General features: G+C 47.6%; 1 protein-coding gene across 1 annotated transcript in view; it reads right to left on the bottom strand.

The window, feature by feature from the left end:
* The window catches only part of TXNRD3 (thioredoxin reductase 3), a 311226-nt gene that overhangs the window by 50566 nt on the left and 242109 nt on the right, over positions 1 to 18551 (bottom strand). Inside the window, exons 14-15 of the mRNA XM_069643385.1 lie at positions 13215 to 13310; positions 6854 to 6988 (exon numbers count right to left, since the gene is read on the bottom strand). Of these exons, the coding sequence (XP_069499486.1) occupies positions 6854 to 6988; positions 13215 to 13310 (231 nt within the window). The remainder of the gene's footprint in view (positions 1 to 6853; positions 6989 to 13214; positions 13311 to 18551) is intronic.

Raw genomic sequence — 18551 nt, 5'->3', positions numbered from 1 at the left:
TGATAGGGTATTGATGTGTACATATTGTGTACAATATTATGTGTACATAATCAAAGCCTTATTTATATAAAGAACTGTTTGCACTAACAGTGTGTGGACATTCCTTTGTGGGTATTTGGGGACTACACTATACTTAAGAACCAGCCCGCAACACCTCCTGAGAGCTAGGCCTCGATTGCTCGCCCATGTTTTACCAAATAGAGAATCGTGGCTGGGGTCCTCTGTGCCTCTCCTCTGCCATATAGAGAACAGGAGTACAGATACCCCCTCCAGTCTTTACAGAGAGGCTTAAGGTCTTTGTCGCTCTTATGTTACTGGTGTTTGGGTGTTCACCCATACCCAATGCTTGTGCGCCGATAGGGAGCCCTTTCCAAAAGGTCCCAGATAGCTTTCTGACCAACAAAGGCATTCTAACTACTTCTAACCAAAGTGGAACTTTACCCCGTCTGCTGCTGAGTCTTACCTGCATACCATCCAAACAGACTCTGTATAACTCACAACTAGTTATGGATGACTGCTAAAGCCACGTGGCCTTTCATGGGTATTACATGCCTAGGGAAGTATTGAACTGCTATTGCTGGGGCTGAATAACCCTTTGTTCCTACAAAAGAAAATCTGAGTGACAGATATTTGACTTACCATTGAACAGAGTTCATGAACTGTACATTTCATTACTATTGGTTTACTCGCCTAAAGTTTTGCTGATGCCTTCTATTGTGTTGATAAGTTTAAATAGTACTTATCTGCAAATAACTTTGCCATGGGTATATACAATAATTGTCCATTTTACTATAACTACAAGTGTCTAAAGTTTATTTGGGCCCATCATTGTACTTACCTACAGCTTACATCTTCCTCCCAAGATGAACCCGACTGCTCTGCCATTCGACCAAACCTGTGGGTAGTACTGACGTGTGGGAGAGTTTTAAAAAGATGCAGCCATCCTAGGAAGGAGCTGCTTATCTTCTGGCGCGGTGCACTTGGCTGGAGCCAGTGCGACCCCTGAGCTATCCCAGAGGAAGCTAAGTCCTCCTAAGTAATTGTCATCTACAAAGGGACAGCTTCAAATCGGCCGCTCTTTTCACTCAACCTGCACTTCTGATCTTCATGTTAATTGCAGAACATCGGCGTAACCAGTAGGATTTCAAAAGTAACAATTCTGAATCCCAGCAGTAGAAATCCATATTTCTACCATAGCACCACGAAAACCACATCCAAAATGACTAGCGCGTTAACACAGGAGTGTTAACTCTTGCCAATCAGTTCAAAGCACGCAATTGGGCAGCATTTGCTTTAAGCTGCCCAATCAGAAAGCAGACAAGCGAATGCCGGCCCCACCTCTAAGGCCTGCAATCAAGGTCCCGGTTTATGTCTGTTCGTGTCAGCGTGGAGCACCACGCACGTATCGCTAGTGAGGTAAGCCCACATGCCCTCAATTACACATTTCCCTGTCGCACCTTGCACTGAATTATTCACTACAACAAGCCCCACCACCACCACCACTAAAGTGTAGACAATGCTGACATCAATGGGGCCAGCGTATGCTCACAGAAACCGTACTTTGGGGAGAAGGGTTTGAGAGGTACAACAATCACAGATTGGCGCACTCACACACTCTTATCTCCATGCAGGAGAAGTATCACCACGTACCACCGCTCACAGTCTTTCTACCAAGGGAGAGGCCTGAAGGGGGGAATTCAAGTTCAGGGAGGGCTGCAACTGTGCCCAAACGCCTCCGCAGAGACCAGGTGAGCGTAACAATGGATCACCTCATTTCTCCAAGGCAGACCTATGAGGTCTTCTCAGACCTAGCTTCTGCCCACCCCAGTACCATCCTATGTGGAGTCCCACAGGGCTCATTTATAATCACCAACGTTATACAACATCTTCACCAAGTAACTATTCCACATCCTTGATTTCATTAGGCATCACCTACACAAACTACACAGATGGTTCTCAGATCCTCCTAGAACTCACTACGAGACTGACTCCAAAATCCAAACTTGGATGGCTCAGAACTGGCTCTGCCTTAAAGGAGACAAAACGGGACTACTCTTAGTTGGCTTCCCTTAAACACTTGCGACTTGACATGCAATTTAACTCCTTTACCATCGACTACATACTGATTCCAGTTTCTCAGTCAATAAAAACCCTGGGAGTATACCTGGACTCCAACCTTTCAATGACAAGGCAAGTAAATGACATCGCCTCACCAGCAGCATACCATTCCAAACTCCTTACGGCAGCCAGACTCTACCTTACTATGGATAACTGCCTCACTATAGCCAGAGCAAAAATTGGGGCACGCAGAGACCAATTTAACGCCCTCCTGGCCGGTAGCTCCGGAAAGAACATTGAAAAACTTCAAATTGTACAAAATAATGCACTCCGGGCTGCCCTGGCTATCCCTAGAAAAGAACATCTCAGCTGCCAGGATACAAGCCCACTGGCTCCTAGCCAAGGAACGCGTTCTATTCAAAATACTATCTCTCCCACAAATGCATCCACCACGCAGTACTGCAATACCTCTCCCAGAGATTCATTAGACCGCTCACAGATAGACCCACCAGAATCCTTTAGGCCAACCTTCTCTCAGTACCCAAGGTCTCCAGAGCGCGGGCAGGAGGCTCAAGCTTTCCTTTCATTGCCGCAACCCAATGGAATTCCCTGCCACCGAACCTCAGATATCTCTTCCCACCTAGCTTTCTGCAAGGAAATCAACACACTGTTTGAATATACCTCCCACCACAGACTAAACTTACTTAACTTACTGCCAGGCAGGCCCATTGCCTCTTCACCCATCTTCTTTAACCCCTTGTAGGGGAGGAGTGGTCCAAAAGACCCCCCTGACCTACATCTCCACCCCAGGTGAGGGCCATGGGTCCTCGGGCGTCCCCTCCTTACCACCCGGGCCCAGGCGGTGGATGGCTCACCTGCTGAAGACATTGCCCACACGTATTGAATTTAGCTAGGCCTCAGAAACCACTTTGTCTAATAAAGATTATGTGAGCGTAGCGCACTGTAGCGCGGCCCCCACCCTCGGAGAGTTTCAATCATCCCTGTTGCCGCAGCACCCTGGCAGATCCGCTGTGAGCACGTTCCCACGAACAGGACGGACATGAGCTAGCATAAGATACTAACACTAACATTTCACCGTCCGCAGTGTATCACTGCTCCCAGAATGACCCGTCATCAAGGCCTGGGTAATGGGAAGATCTGTAGAATGGTCATCCGATGAAAGCAGCAAGGTACCCAAATATGAATGTCAAAAACCACTTTTAACATGTATATCATTTCCATACAACCACTTTTACTAAAGAAACCTGTAAAATTGTGTAATTATTGTACATGACACCAGCCATGAAGAACCCACACCCCTGCAGGGGTGTGCAAATGATAAAAGCATTCCGGGGGATTATTCTTTATATGTATCATTGAAAACCGTACACCCCGCGGTCCCGCGCCATAACTGAACTAATGCTGCTAGAGTACACAAGAAAACGAATGTAACCATACAAGGGGCACATGTGAAGGGTGTGCGAGAATGTACTCGTCACGTGTGTATGTCTAAGCCCCTTATATGCCACCACCGTTACATACGGTGGCGGGTCATTCTCTATGCACTCCACCAACCTCAATGCTACCTCACTTACTGCAAATGTATATGCATATAGCTAAATACTGTAATTGTTGAAACAGTGTACGAATAAGGTGCTCAGACTGGATATAATTGAAACGCCTCTAGCGAAATTAAATGTATGTTTTCAAGCAATTCAAACAAATATAAAGTGTTGTAATGATTGTGAGGTTTTCGCCTCCAAAAACCGGCAACACGCGAGGAAAATACCTTTGTAAGTATGTGCAAGGCCATTTCCCCTCCCACCCTGTGGAGACTGCCAAGCATGAGAGCAGAGGCCCGCACCGCGCTGCCCCACCTCCCCCAACTAGACTGGAGCCGCTTCAAAGATGTGTAGTCCCCTCTGCAGCACCCAAGGCCACGGGCCGCCACCTGCATTATTTACAGCACAGCAGTAAACCTCTGCCTGAACCCACGCTTCCAAAGGCGCCCCTCGTAAACCCACAACCCACCAGATCATCTTAGACTTATGGCCCTGTGCAATCAGGACACCCAACACTGTGGCAACACACAGCGGCACATTTATAACCACATCTAACAAGACAGGGAGGCTTGGACCGTCCGTCCCATGCCCTGAAGCTTAGCCCCTCAACCTATGGCCCCGGTCAACAGGACACTGGTAACCATGCCCTGACTAATGACCATTAGACCCCTCACAAGGTGCATTCCTCCTGTGTTGCATTAACCTGTAGAATAACCTATTGGAAGATTTACTAAAGAAGATAATATTGCAATGACTGAATGACTGCGGTGTGCATGGCCTGGAGCAAATAAGTCAGGAAGAGACATTCATCTCCGACACTGGCCGCGATGACACAACAACACCGCCCGGATGAACTCTTCCAACCTGCCAGGCCCAGCCCAACCCACGAGGCTGACCAGTGACGTTCTCCAGCCACGGCCAACCACATCGCAGCAGCACCTATAGTTAGTCATCGCCACCCAATCCCATTGAACCTGTGCCCCCTATAGTATGTAGGTTCTTATGACTTTTTGTAAATATATACGCCTGTCTTTGCTATTGTCAGACAGAGCGCTCTCGGGTTTTGCAGAGTTCTTTGCATGCCATATTCTGATTGATAAACTCCCATTTAAGCTCACCCGCACTCTGTCTTGGCCTTATTCCCGACTTGGGCGAGTCCTTCATTGTCTCTCATTGCGGGGGAGGATCGTGCTGGCTGGGGACGCTTGCCTTCACCCTGCCAACATTGATAAGCTTCTTGTAACCAGTAAGCAATGCCGTAGCATGCAACTAAGCCTTCTCTGATGTAACAATTAACATACTCTCTCCTTACTATTTTACTCATGTTTTGTTCTTAAAACCTTTGCCAACATTGCTACGCCTCTTGTAACCGTAACCAATGTTGTATCATGAAACTAAGCTTTCCTTGATGCAACACGCCTCAACGCCCTGGTGCTGCCAGTGCGCTCTATAAATACAAATACATGTTCACCTTTTAGCAGACTTTAGGAAAACTCTTACAGAAGGCAGGAAATATTTTTGTACTGTGTTTCTGTAATTTTACTTTTGCACATTTACTGCAAATTGCTAGAAAAGGGCCACATTACATTTGCTTGTCCTGTGCCCGGAATTGCCAAAAATGCAAATCCCTTTCCCGGGTTAAGAGGTGTTTGTGTGTGAAACGATACATTGGGTGGTGGAATGTCACGTCTATGTGCCTACATTTCTATTTGCAAGGCATATGTTGTGGTCAGTGACTAACCAGGATTGAATGGTGCAGATACTTTCCATGTGTGCGCTTTAGCACATCCCCACCCCGAATCGTGGATAAAAAAGGACTCCTGCAGCCATTTGAGAGAGCATCTTTGGAGCAAGAACCCAGTGAAAAATGGCAACCCATTGACGCAATGGTGAATCCAGCAGCTGACCAGCATAGACACCAGTATTCTAGTGAAACCTGCTCCTGGGTCCGGCTATCAAGAAAGCCCTCATAGGAGGGAAAACACAGTTTCTACCCCTGCTAGAGGATCAATGCCTTCTGCAGCTGTCACTGCTCCAACTGCATCTTTGGAACTTTAAGCATCTTCAACTTGTGTAACAAGACAGCTGCTCCAGCATGTTCAGCCTCCTTTTATCAACAGAAGCTGTGCTGGGCCTACTCCTTTGTTTGTACATTGAAGATTGCCGGTCACTGCCTGATCGTGGTGATAGAAGTCTTAATCTCTTCTTTGTTCAGGTGTTCCCGCCTGGAAGGTGTCTAATAACGGATTCCTAAGTGCTGCAACCGCCCGAAACTAAATCCCCATGTCTGAAAGTGACCACTGCACACGCAACCCCTGGGCCTCCCTTGACATGACCTATCACAGAAGACTGTCCCCAAATGGAATCCAGAACCTCTGCAGGGGAGTCTGGAGAACCAGGCTGACTCCATAGGGTGTCATGGGTGTAAAGTCCTGTCCCTAAAACACCCTTTCCTGAATTTGGCCAGTGGAGGCCTGGTCAATGATCCCTTTCTAGGCCTATCCTAGTGACTGGGATGGAGTGAATTTACTTAATTGAACTTTACATACCTTGTTCACTTAATTCTAACCACTAGACTCACCAATCTCTTAACAAACATACCTGTGACGTGTAGTTTGAGAACCGATGGCTTTTGGGCACAAGGCCCAACCGTCTTAAGGTTAGAACTAGGGGACACTGTTACAGGGTGGATGGTGATAGAATTACCCTATGCCAAAATAGCACCCCTGTCCTAGGGGCCTTATGGCTACCATCAAAGTGGGTTGCAGTGGCATCGGTCTTGATATGGTATAGGACATGGCATTTATAACATGCCTATACAGAAGTGGTTCAAGGCGCGACAGTCCTCCTGGCCACGAATATGTGGTCAAAGAGCCAAGAAAAAGAAGTACAATAAAGAAATCCCATTTAAGCCGCACCATAAGATTAAGGCAGCGTTCTGCTGCCCTAAGAGTTACCACATGGGAGCAGCTAACAGGAACACATTAACATACTGCATTTCACAAAATAGACTAACTTGCACTTGCCAAACACATACTATGTGTATATTGCCTAAGGGGGAGAGGGCGGGTAATATTTGAGGATGATGTCGGGGTAAAGAAGCTGTATAAAAAGGTAGAACAATGTGTTCAGACATTAACCTTTGAAGACAAATACAAAAATTATAAAAAAGGTACCTTTTATTGCTAAGAAAATAATTGTGTGGCAAAGGAGGCATCAGCACATCCACTTACCTCTGCACATGTTGGATGGATACCAATCGTCTCATCAAGTAACTCCTTAGTAAGACCACATTTCATAGCCACGCCAAAACCTTGTGTAACTTCACCCGCATTTGGTCCCAAAACATGAAAACCTATAACACGATCCTTTACAAAGACATTTGTTAATTAATATCACTGAAAAACGCACACTTTTAGAGGTAACTCAATCAAAACAGGTTAAATAAATGTATGCGGTCAGAAACATGCTTTTCTTCTGTTATGCAAAAACAAGATGCAAGCCAACACTAAAGACACAAAATACTAAAGGACATACAATCCTCAAATGCTATTACGGTGAGTAATGCATCTGCTTAGATTAACTTTATTGTACATATAGTCCGACATCTAGTGGAGATCGTGGAGTATTGCATCTTTCTTTTGAAGATCGAAAGGGAACGTCGACCAACACTATCCCCAATGTGACGTGCAGCCCAAATTCCCTCACGCGTCGGTCCTTCTGGTTGAGTTTTTTTCTGCCGTGAAGGAGCATTATAGTCAGCGTGATCAAGTGCCAAAGAGAGAAGGTGTAAGAAGTTTGTTCCTTATACTCCACAATGAAGGATGGGCGTATGTGAATCCAAGTAGATACAATCATCAGAAATGCTATTACATTGAGTAATGCTCTCTTCTGATGCTTGTGAAAATGCTAAGAATCGCATGCTGTGCATATACTAGCGATCAGTACCCAGAGATGGTGGTGGGATGTGTGAAGGAACAGTAGCAAAGATATATTAGCACTGCTTGTCCCACATGAGAATCACACCTAGAGTGTGTATCTAGGCAGTAGTGTTGTGTAAAGGTGTGTACGGAACTCCAGGTTGCCGCTTTGCAAATGGAAGGAAGATGAATATTTGCAATTAATGTTATAGTAGCCCCTGTGCCTCGGGTAGTGTGCTCTAGGCGAAAAGGGTAGATCTCTTTTGGCAAGAGTGTAACAGTGTGATGCAGTTTACGATCCTCTTGGAGATAACGGATTTAGAGACAAGGTCCCCTTCTGAACTAGCTGCCCTTGAAACAAAGAACTGGTTTGTTTTTCTTAGTGACCTTGTCGTTTCTACATAGTAGATTACCGCTCTCCTTACATCTAGTATGTGGCGGCTTCTTCCCGCCACGTTAGTGGGGTTCCGGAAAAAGGTGAGTAGTTCTATGGACTGGTTTACATGGAACTAAGATAAATTTAGGTGCAAAGCAAGGTGTGTGCGCAAAACCACCTTGTCTTTGTTAATTGTGATGAAAGGGTCCTGAACTGAAAGGGCATGCAGTTCACTAACTCTCCTTAAAAAGGTGATCGCCACCAGGGCGGCGGCCTTGTAGGCGAGTGCTTCAAGATAGCCTTGTGCATTATTTCAAAGAGAGGCCCAATTAGTCTGGTAAGAACACTTAGGTCCATCCCGGAAGCTGGGTTGGAAATAAAGCGATCGAAGTTTCTTTACCCCTTCCATAAAGGCTTTAATTACATGATGTTACACCATGAAGCCTTGCTCTGGGACGTGGTGTACACCGAAAGTGCGGCTAAGTAGACTAAGAGAATTGAAAACCAGTCCTGAAGAAAACAGGTTAGGTAAAGGAGGATATCTTCCAATAGGATTGATGCCCTTACCATTACACCAGATGACAAAGCGCTTCCATTTGCTGGAGTAGCAATGCCTGCTGTTAGGTTTCCATGCCTTGCCGAGTATGTCCATGCACCTTTAAGGGAGTTGGAGGTGCCCGAACTCAATGACCTCAGGAGCCAAGCTGCTAAATTGAGAGTTTGGGGGCATGTTTGTAGAGTTTCCCCCAGGTCTTGAGACAGCAGGTTGTAAGGGCACGGCAGCTTCCTGGGAGGGGAGACCGACATTGCCATGAGATGGGAGAACCAAAGCTGGTGCGCCCACATACGGGCCACCAGAGTCGTTCTGACTGGCTCTTTGTGCATCTTGTGCACTATTCTGTTGAGCAATCGGGTGGGAAAAGCGTTGACATTTCCAGGACTATGCCATCCAAAGACCGTTCCCTTTGGAGCAGTTCCGAGGGTACGTGAAGGTGTAATCAGGGCACTGGGTGAACTCCAGAGTGGGGAATAAGTCTATCTCTGGGAAGCTCCATTCCGCAAAGACGTCGAGTACAATGTCCTGCTGCAACCATCACTCATGCTCTATGGGTGGAGGGAAGTCTCTGCAGAGTACGTCCGCCAGAAGATCGAGTTACCCTGGAACACATTGTGAAAGGAGGAACATTTTGTGTTGCCCACTTCGATATGTTCTGGGACAGTTTGGACAGCCCTAGAGAGCCTCCTTCTTTAAGTAATACATGGCTGTAGTACTGTCCGTGAGGACTAGAATGGTCTTCCCTGGAGGTGTTTCTGGAAGGCCTTCAGGGCCTTGACACTGCTAGCAGTCCCAACAGGTTGATGTAATTGAATGCTACTGCTGGGGACCACACACCGTGCACCATTTGTTCAAGGAGGTGAGCCCTCACTCCCTCCCTCAGCCCCTGTCTGAGAGGAGACTGTGGTGAGTGGCTTATACTGCAGGGGTGGTGAAGGTTTTCCCCTGCAGAAGGTTTTCCCTTGACCACCACTGCAAAGACTGAACGAGGGCTGCCGAGACAATCACTAGATCGCCCCCGCTGGCCTGACATCATTGGCTCGAGAGTCACTCTTGAATTGGGCACATGCGCAGACGAGCATGAGGAACTAAGTAGATGCAGGAAGCTACCATTCCCAACAGTCGCATGGCCTTGCGTACGCTCACCTGGTGACTGGCTACATAGAGAGGGATCTGGAACAGCATGTTTTGAACCCTCTCGTTGGAGGGAAAGACAAGGTCGTCTTTGGTCCAGATTAGAGCCCCCAGAAACTGTTTGACCTGATTGGGGTCTAGACTGGATTTTTTCTCTTGGATAGAGAAACCTAGATTGAAGAGGAGATATACAGTTCTGGTTATTTGTTTGGCATGTTCCGTACAAATCCAGTTATGAGCCAGTCGTCGAGGTAAGGATAGACAGGGATGGACTGCCTGCGTAGGTGAGCAGCTACTACAAGTGGTGCTGAGGCAATGCCGAATGGGAGAACCTTGAACCAATAGTAGGTGTCCCCCATCATGAATCAGAGTACTTTCTGTGCACTGGCAACATTAAAATATGAAAGTATACATCTTTCATGTACAATGTGGCCATGTAATCCACCTGCTGCGGGGGGGGGGCGGAATTACCTCATGCAGTGTTGTCATCCTGAATGTTTGAGGTTTGACATACTTGCTTGCCAGGCGCAGGTCTAGAACAGGGTGCATGTTGAGATCCTTTTTAGGTACAAGGAAGTACACTGAATTTACCTTGTTTACCTGGAGAATGGGGACGATTTCTATAGCACCCTCTTCTAGCAGTACCTAACTTCTTCCAGCAGGTCGCCAGGTGTTCTGGCGACAGGCGTCTGCTTCTCGGTGGGCGGTATTGAGGTGGCCGGAGAAACTCTATACAGTAGACCTGGGCAACGGTCTTTAGTACCCACTGGCCTGATGTGATCCCCTCCCAGGCGTGGGTGAACTAAGACAAGTGACCCCCAACGGGGAAGTGTAGGAGAGGACCCGAACCGGCGAGACACTTCGAGGTGGAGGCCGGGGAGCCTCTAGGAGTAGAGTTTGTGCCTCTACCCTTGCCCCTACGAGGGCCTCTTTGTTGGTATTGGTGGCTGTCAGAGGAGCTATGGCCGGAGGACCAGGAGATATTCCATGATCCGCATTGCCCTTGGGGAGAGTGAAAAAGATGGTCCACGAAAGGAGAGGGACCTAGAGCCTGCACGTTGGTTGAAGGGTTTGGCCGTGATCTGACCAAGCGACTTTAGTGTTTCGTGGTTTTTCTTTCCCCGTCTCCAGGGCATCATCAACAGCCTTCCCAAAAAGGTTGGAGTCCTCCACTGGCTTGTTTATCAGGGAGGCCTGAGTTTCAGGTTTAAAGCTAGAGTTCTTCAACTAGACGCATCTTTTAAGTAGGGTTCCCTGGGCTACGGTCCATCCAGCGGTCTCAGCAGAGTCCAGAGTGTTCTTCAATGTGTTGTGTGACTTGTCTGCCTTCACCCACGACCGACAGTAGGCGAGATCGGGTGGGCTGTGGAAAATCTTGAAGACCATCCTGAACTAGGCCCCACTGGACATCACTAACTTGCCAGGTAGTGGTATTTGCGATCCTTGTGGAGTAGGCCGCAGAGGCCTTGACCAGTCTACTCGGGTATCAAAGCTTTTTACAGTCTGTCTGGAGGGGCTTCAGTCCAAGACAGAAGAAACCCTGCACTCTTCCGAGGGATAGTGACCAAGGAATCTGGTGTAGCATGACGCCTTCTCTAGAGTGGGTCAGAAGGTGATGGGCAGAATAATTGTTCAACAAGGGGGTTGGCCGCCTGTGTGAGAGACGGGGACAGCAAGGAAGGGGCCAGACGCCCCTTTATAGAGTTTAGTAGGGGAATAGCTCATCTAGTCGGCACCTTCTCCTTGAAAATATCATCCACAAAGTCTGAGTCTGGAGCTGCCTCATGTGTTGCAATTTTGAAATTATCGGATGCTCTTTTTAAAAACCGGGTTAAACATCTGGTATTCAACAGGTGACAAATCCCATTGTGGTGGAGACTGGGGATCCAAGCAGATGACGTCCGGGTCAGCATTATGCATTGGTGATAGCAAAGGGCCCCGATTCCTCCGCCTGATCTGGATCCCAGTCTGGGTCTTGATCAGCCGTGTCTTGTGCAAAAGGATTAAGGTCTTCATAAGTATCCTCCTGTGTTGGGTCCTCTGGGACATCCAAGATATCTTCCTAGTGTCCCTGAGCAGAGATGGGTAATTTCTGCAGTTTGTAAGGAATGGGCATGAGTCCTCTTCCCTGGGTCTTTTTGGTGTAATGTACTAGTCCGAAAAGTCAATAAACTGGGACATTTTGTGGATTTATTGCTCAAACCACTCCTTAGTCCACAGGGAAGAGGCAGAAGGGTCTGGAGGTGGAAAAGGTTGCTCAGGAGCGGGGGATTTTCCCAATAAGGCCTTAGCGAGCCCGGGGGCTTCAGAATACTCCTCACAATGAGAGGGGGGTGTCCTTGTGCTCTGTGGTTGCCGGAATAATAGCCAGAATGATTTCACGAATTATTGGCGGTTGTATCAAAGGTCTTGAGGCACCTGAAGGCGCAGTCGTGGTCAGTGACTCAGAGGCCTCAGGTGCTTCTGCGCCCTTGGACGGTGTGTCGATGGCATGTTTTTGTTGCAGAGGGATGCCCAGTCGCATGCCGCGAAAACGTTTGCGCGGAGGGTGGCGAAACGAGAGGTTGGGTAGGTGCAGACGAACATTTTCAGTAGCCCTGTTGGCTTTGTGTGCTTCGACGATTCCGTCGAAGAGGCCTTAGGGGTTGTGTGCTTTTGTATTAGTGGTGCGTGGGTGCGCTTGACGCCGGGGTGTGATCTCCCCATAACAGCCGGTGGCCTGTGTCGGGCCGGGCAATTGGGACACTGCAGGCTCCGCTGAGAGGTTGATGGCTTCCAATTCGGAGCCATGGCTGCCGACGGATTCCTCGTTGTCCGAATCGATGGCGCCAACGGGGGAAACGCATTCAGTTTAAGCCACTCACCGTTTAGACCACCTGTCTTTCAACGTTTTCAGTCGAAAGAGCTTACAGACCTTGCATGAGCGCCCATTGTGGTCGCGAGGAAGACACTGATTGCAACGGTGATGGGTTTCCCTCCTAGGAAATGAGCCATTACACAAGCAAAATTTAAAGGGCTTCCTATCCATAGCAGAGAGTAACAGCAGCCATACCAAGAAGAGAAAGAGGGGTAAAGGAAATGCATTCTTAGAGATGAATGAACCCAGGGCCCCACGCTCCCTACTATAAAGGCCTGGCTGGAGGGCCAAGGCCACACAGTCGACAGTCGGCGAGCAGTTGCAGAGGTCAGCGGCAGGAAACCCACGAGGCAGTCGAGAAGATTAGCCATGGGGCTAGACGACTGTAGGTCATGGGGACAAGGTTAGCAATATAAAACTTGTGCGCTCCGCATAGGCGACCAACTAGGTTTCTGAAAAGAAAAAAAAAGAAAAATGTATAAAGAAGAGACCCTCGACACAACGGATTTGGGTACACTACACATCACGTTTGGGATAGTGTTTCAGTCACGCCCATGCAGAGGTCCCCTTTTGATCTTTGAAAGAAAGATGCAATACTCCACAATTTCCACTAGATGTCGGACTATATGCACAGCATGTGATTCTAAGCAGATTCACAAACATCGGAAACAAAAAAACAATATCCAAAATGTTACTTTGTAATGAAACTTGCAATAGAACAGTAAATAAGTTGTCTCTTCTGGAAACTTACATTGTCCCTTTTATCACAGATGATTTTTGCATAGCACGTGTTGTTGTCTCTGCTAGGCACTGTCCATTCAAGAGGCCAGAAAAGCGAATGGTACACCTTGAAAGAGGGATACAATAAAACATGACTATCTTTTAGTATTACAGAGACATGCTTGATGGCACAGTACTGTATTTAAGTGTGTTTTGTTGTAGGCTATTGTATTGTTCGCAGTACAGAACCACCTATGATAGGCTTCAGGTACCACACTGATGAATTGCATCAACCTCTGGTAAACATTAAAGAGTCCGAAAGAATTACCTGATTGTCTTCACTGATCAATACTATGTTATTTAGATTCTTTATTCTACTTGATATTGCACAAAAGGGCCAATTAGCACCTGTGGCGGGGAGCCAACCAATCAGGCTTCTCAGATTGCAGCCGATTCCTACGATGCAAGCCTGCAATCCAAGCAACCTGATGCTGCTCCCCACAATCTCCTGCCACCCCGCTACGTCCCCCGATTCCAGACAAATACACATGCCGCTCCCAGAACCTGCAGGCTGCCATGGAAATTGAAAGTTGGCTCCGAATTGAGCCCCACCTTCCAACTCAACGGTGGCCATCTCAAGTATTTTGTTTGACTGGTGTCCTGTTCACTTAAACAGGAATCCATGGTTATTAGCACCCCAGGTTTGTGTATTGAAAACCCGGAGTGCTAGTAGCAATAACACCCGATCTGGGCTGCGCTCAGGCCCATAACTTTGACCTCGGGCCATTAACACCCACATCAATATCTAAGGAGGAGAACTGTGGGTTAGGGGTGGGGTGGGATACGTGACAGCCCAGGAAGGGAAGTCCGCAACCAAAAGGGGAACCAGAGCCAAGGGGTAGGACAAAAGGGAATTCTGGCCAAATTTGGCCCTAGAAATTCAACCGAAATAATCCTACAAGAACTTGTCAGATTTGAGGCACTGTCGGGGTCTAGCCCTAGATATTACACATTCAAATAGGACTTTGCTCCTGTTAGAACCTGCCTCAAAAGGTATAATTCTCAGAAATGTGCAAATTCCTCTCTACCTTAGAGGCCATCTCCCCCCCCCCCCCCCCAAGACTTTTGCTGAACTCTGACTTTTTAATTTTTAACCTGGAGAGAGCGAGACCTTTTCCCACTTGCTCATGTATTTATCTTGCGATTGTTTCTTTTTGGTTTCTGGAGTCTGACAAACTCCATAGGCATCTTTTTGCATTGTGTCACACAGAACCTTTACTGCAGTGACAGGGAAGTCTTTTAGAATTCCCCAGGTTTAAATACCTGACTCTTGGATTAACTACTGTTTCCAAGAGCAGTAAAGGGAAATTGACTTTGCTGCACATTGTCAGTCTCTAGACCCTGTGCTTAGTCTCCTAGGAGACCTGAATGCACTATGATGATTGGCTGGCTGTCCGTCAAAGACAGCCACCCTGCTGGGTGATTGACAGCTAGGCTGGAATGAATGGAAGAAATCTGCATAAAAAGGTGAGGCTTTTTGGCTGGAAGGCAGAGTCGACCACTGGACGAAGGAACCGAATAAGAACTGGAATATGACGCCTGCTGCAACTCCTGGACTGTTAGTTTGCCCGGTGAAGCCCTGCTGCGGTGCTGAAGATACAAGTTCGCCTCAACAGAGAAGCTCTGCAAAGACAACTTCTCCCCTTGGGTTGGTGGGACCAATCCACTCCAAAGTAAGCCACCTGGACATACATCTCATCGCTGGTTGAATTTTCTACAGAGTGCTGCTGGAAACCGTATAGCCAGGGAGAACACCACCAGTTTGTGTGCGTTGCTTTTAAGTTGGCCAAGAGCTCCCACAGGAAGATCCTCCGGACTCCCAGGAAGCAGGACTGACCGAGCCCCCTCGGAGTGCAGGACCCCAGAAGCAAGAAAGGCCCATCTCAACAGCCAGGAACCGCAGTGTTGCTATTCGAGGTAGTCGCAAGAAGCTGAAACACCAAAGTGCCACTTGTTTGAAGTTTGCCGGTTGCCTCTTGTCCCCACGACTGAGGCCCAGGAACAAAAGGATCTGCAGAGATGCACAGGAACAGGAGGGTCACCAGCTGCATCTTTTTCTTCAAACTTAAAAGTACTGTAAAGTCTGAGAAAACTTCTCTCTCACTGTAGATTTGCTTGCTCTTCTACTTCACAAGTCTCCCGGCTTGGCTACAATCGATTCTTCTTTCTTCATCAAAGACTTTTAAAAACATTGTGCAAAGACTTACTCACCTTCAAGAAGTGTCTTCAGTACATTGACTTTTCTCCATTGACATTGGCTTAGCCTGGTTTCCTGAAAGACTCTTCTCCCCTCCGTTTTGTATTGCACCTATCCGTCCAGAAAGGGGTTAACTTACTCTGCATTCGGGGCCCAAAAGCATTTAGCACTTTAAAAAAAATTGAGGTCTCTTGTTTATTCCGTTTAACCTTTCTTTTTACACTCTCTGCCTACTGTAGATCTACGTTTTATATTAATGACTACAAGTTTCCTAGCTATTTATGTCTTCCGAGGGTGTTGGAATGGTCTGTGGGTCACACCCAATGGGAAGTTACTGAATCTAAGAAAGTGTACGAGTGTTGCTTTTATATTGTTCCTTCTGAAGAAGGCTTGTTTAAATGACTAGTAAATAAAACAATTATTAATCAAGAATCCTTGAGTATCAGGGTTTATTTGAATATTTGTCACTGAAGCTCCCTATAAGGGAATAGTTTACCTGTAACTCCATTTCTCCAGCATTGGTATCTTTCATGGATTCACATGCTTAGAATATTCCCCGTCGTCAGACTGGGACCCCTCGGTACACATATATAGCCTTTTCCAATAGGAAAACTTCCGACACTTTTGTGTCCCATCTACGTCCTTTTAGGACCCGCCTACGCATGCTCCGTAGGCCGTCCCCGTATAAGAGGCCCGTCCCCGCGGTTCCCCTTCAGATTTCGGCCCCTCCAAAGTAGGAAGGGTTAAATTTATCAATCAAATACATTACATTCCGGGGAGGTTGGCGGGCACATGTGAATCCATGAAAGATACCAATGCAGGAGAAATGGAGTTACAGGTAAGAAACTATTCCCTTCTCCAGCATTGGATCTTTCATGGATTCACATGCTTAGAATAGATTGTATAGCAGTAACACTTGGGACGGCGGTGAGAATGTAATGTAATATACCCTCAACATACTACACAATGCATATGTACAGTAGGAATAAGTTACCTCATATAACCTTACCCACATAAAATAAACTGTCATTAAAAAGGTAGACAACAGATTCTCCACAGCGTGGAGCTTACCTTACTGAAATAGATGGCGCAGGACAGCTCTTCCCATCTGCACCTCGTCCGCATGCTGCCTGGCAAGGCAGTAGTGGCGGGTAAACGTGTGGGGCACTGACCATGCCGCAGCTTGGCATATGTCCGTCAACGGAATTCCTGCCCATAAAGCTGTTGAGGAGGACATCGATTTTGTAGAATGGGCTCTAGGATGTCCTTGCAGTGGCCTTCCGGCCTTAGAGTGACAAAACGCAATCGTCGATGAGACCCATCGAGCCAATCCTTGTTTAGAGATTGCTTTTCCTCTCGTCGACGGACCATATGCGACGAACAGTTGTCTAGTAGACCTGAATTCCTGTGTACGATGTAGGTAAAATTTCAGAGCCCTCTTAACGTCCAGGGTATGAAGAGCTTTTTCTGCTGCCGATGATGGTGTGGCGAAGAAAGTAGGGAGAACAATGGACGAGTGTTTGTGATACACTGTCGGAACTTTTGGGACGAACTTAGGATTAGTTGCCAGAACTACTTTGTCCTTAAAGAATCTTAGGTATGGCGGGTCTACGACCAGCGCTTGCAGTTCCGAGATTCTTCTAGCTGATGTGATAGCAATCAAGAAATGAATTTTATGTCGGACGTGGCCATAGGCTCAAAAGGCGGTTTCATTAAGCCTGCCAACACTGTGTTGAGACTCCAAGTCGGGGGGAAACGTTTTTCCGGGGGAAAAGCTCGAAATAAACCCCTCATGAAGTGTTTTACAAGTCGGTCGCTAAATAGAGGAGACGACTGCCTTTTCCTTGTGAACCTCGAGATGGCCGCCAGGTGCACCTTTATCGATGTGAAGGATAATCCCCCTCTCCGCCCAGAGGAGCAGGTAAGGTAGAACTTGTTCCGGCGTCACCGACAACGGTTGTAGGCCCCGTTGTCCCCTACACCATTCACAGAACCTCCGCCACTTATAGGAGTAGGATTTGTTTGTAGAAGGGGTTCTAGCCGCCTGCAGAATTTTTTGACAATCCTCCGAAACGTCTAAAGCACCGAACTCCGAAAAGTCAGGAGCCAGGCTTTAAGGTTGAGACTGTCCGGGTCGTGATGCCACACCGTGCCTTTGTCCCAGGATAGTAGGTTTGGGACTTTCGGGAACCCTATGGGATGTTCCAGCGACAGGTGAAGCAGGTCGGAGAACCACGGTTTCCTTGGCCAGTATGGCGTCAATAGAATTACCCGGCAATTGTATCTGCGTATCCACTGTATTGTCCTCCGTATGAGGGGGAACGGGGGAAAAGCATAGAGGAACATGTCCGTCCATGGGAAGGAGAATGCCTCCCCCGTGGAGCCCTCTTGAGGCCATCTGCTTGCGAATTGCTCGCATTTCTTGTTGTCTTTGGTCGCGAAGGCGTCCAGAGGGGGGTGACCCCATTTCTCGAACACTTTCATCAGGTGAACTGTGTCCATTTCCCACTCGTGTATCTGGGCCATGCTTCTGCTGAGGGAGTCTGCTTGGGAGTTCCTCACTCCTGAAGGTGATGAGCCACGATGGAAATTTCGTGCTTTAATGCCCAATGCCATGTTTTCTGGGCTTCTATGGAAAGAGTTCTTGATCGCGTTCCTCCTGGTTTCCTCAGATAAAACATGGCCGTTGTATTGTCGGTCAGTATTCGTACTCGCGAGCCCTTGATGTGTGGTAGGAATGCCTTCAAGGCCCATCGTACTGCTATGAGCTCTAACACGTTTATGTGTAGGAGTGACTCCGTTGGAGACCAGCGACCTTGCGTTTGGAGAGCACCCATGTGAGCTCCCCATCCGGTTAGGGACGCATCCGTGACTATGGTTCGCTGAAACTCCGGCTCCTGTAGGGGTACGCCGTTGTTCAGATTGTGGAAACTCTGCCACCACTGAAGGGTCGATGGTTATCTTGTCTGACCACGATCCTTGAGCCTGCGTCCATCGGTCCGCGAGGAATTCCTGGACTGGCCTCATGAATAGGCGACAGTTTTCCACCAGATGGATGCAGGATGCCATGGCCCCTAGGACCGAAACGTATTTTCTCACTGAGATCTTGGT

Source organism: Ambystoma mexicanum, chromosome 2p (assembly GCF_040938575.1).
Source record: "Ambystoma mexicanum isolate Mex_15411 chromosome 2p, UKY_AmexF1_1, whole genome shotgun sequence".
In the NCBI taxonomy this organism is placed as follows: Eukaryota; Metazoa; Chordata; class Amphibia; order Caudata; family Ambystomatidae; genus Ambystoma; species Ambystoma mexicanum.
The sequence above is the reverse complement of the archived record's forward strand: the minus strand, read 5'-3'. Positions and strand labels throughout refer to the sequence as shown.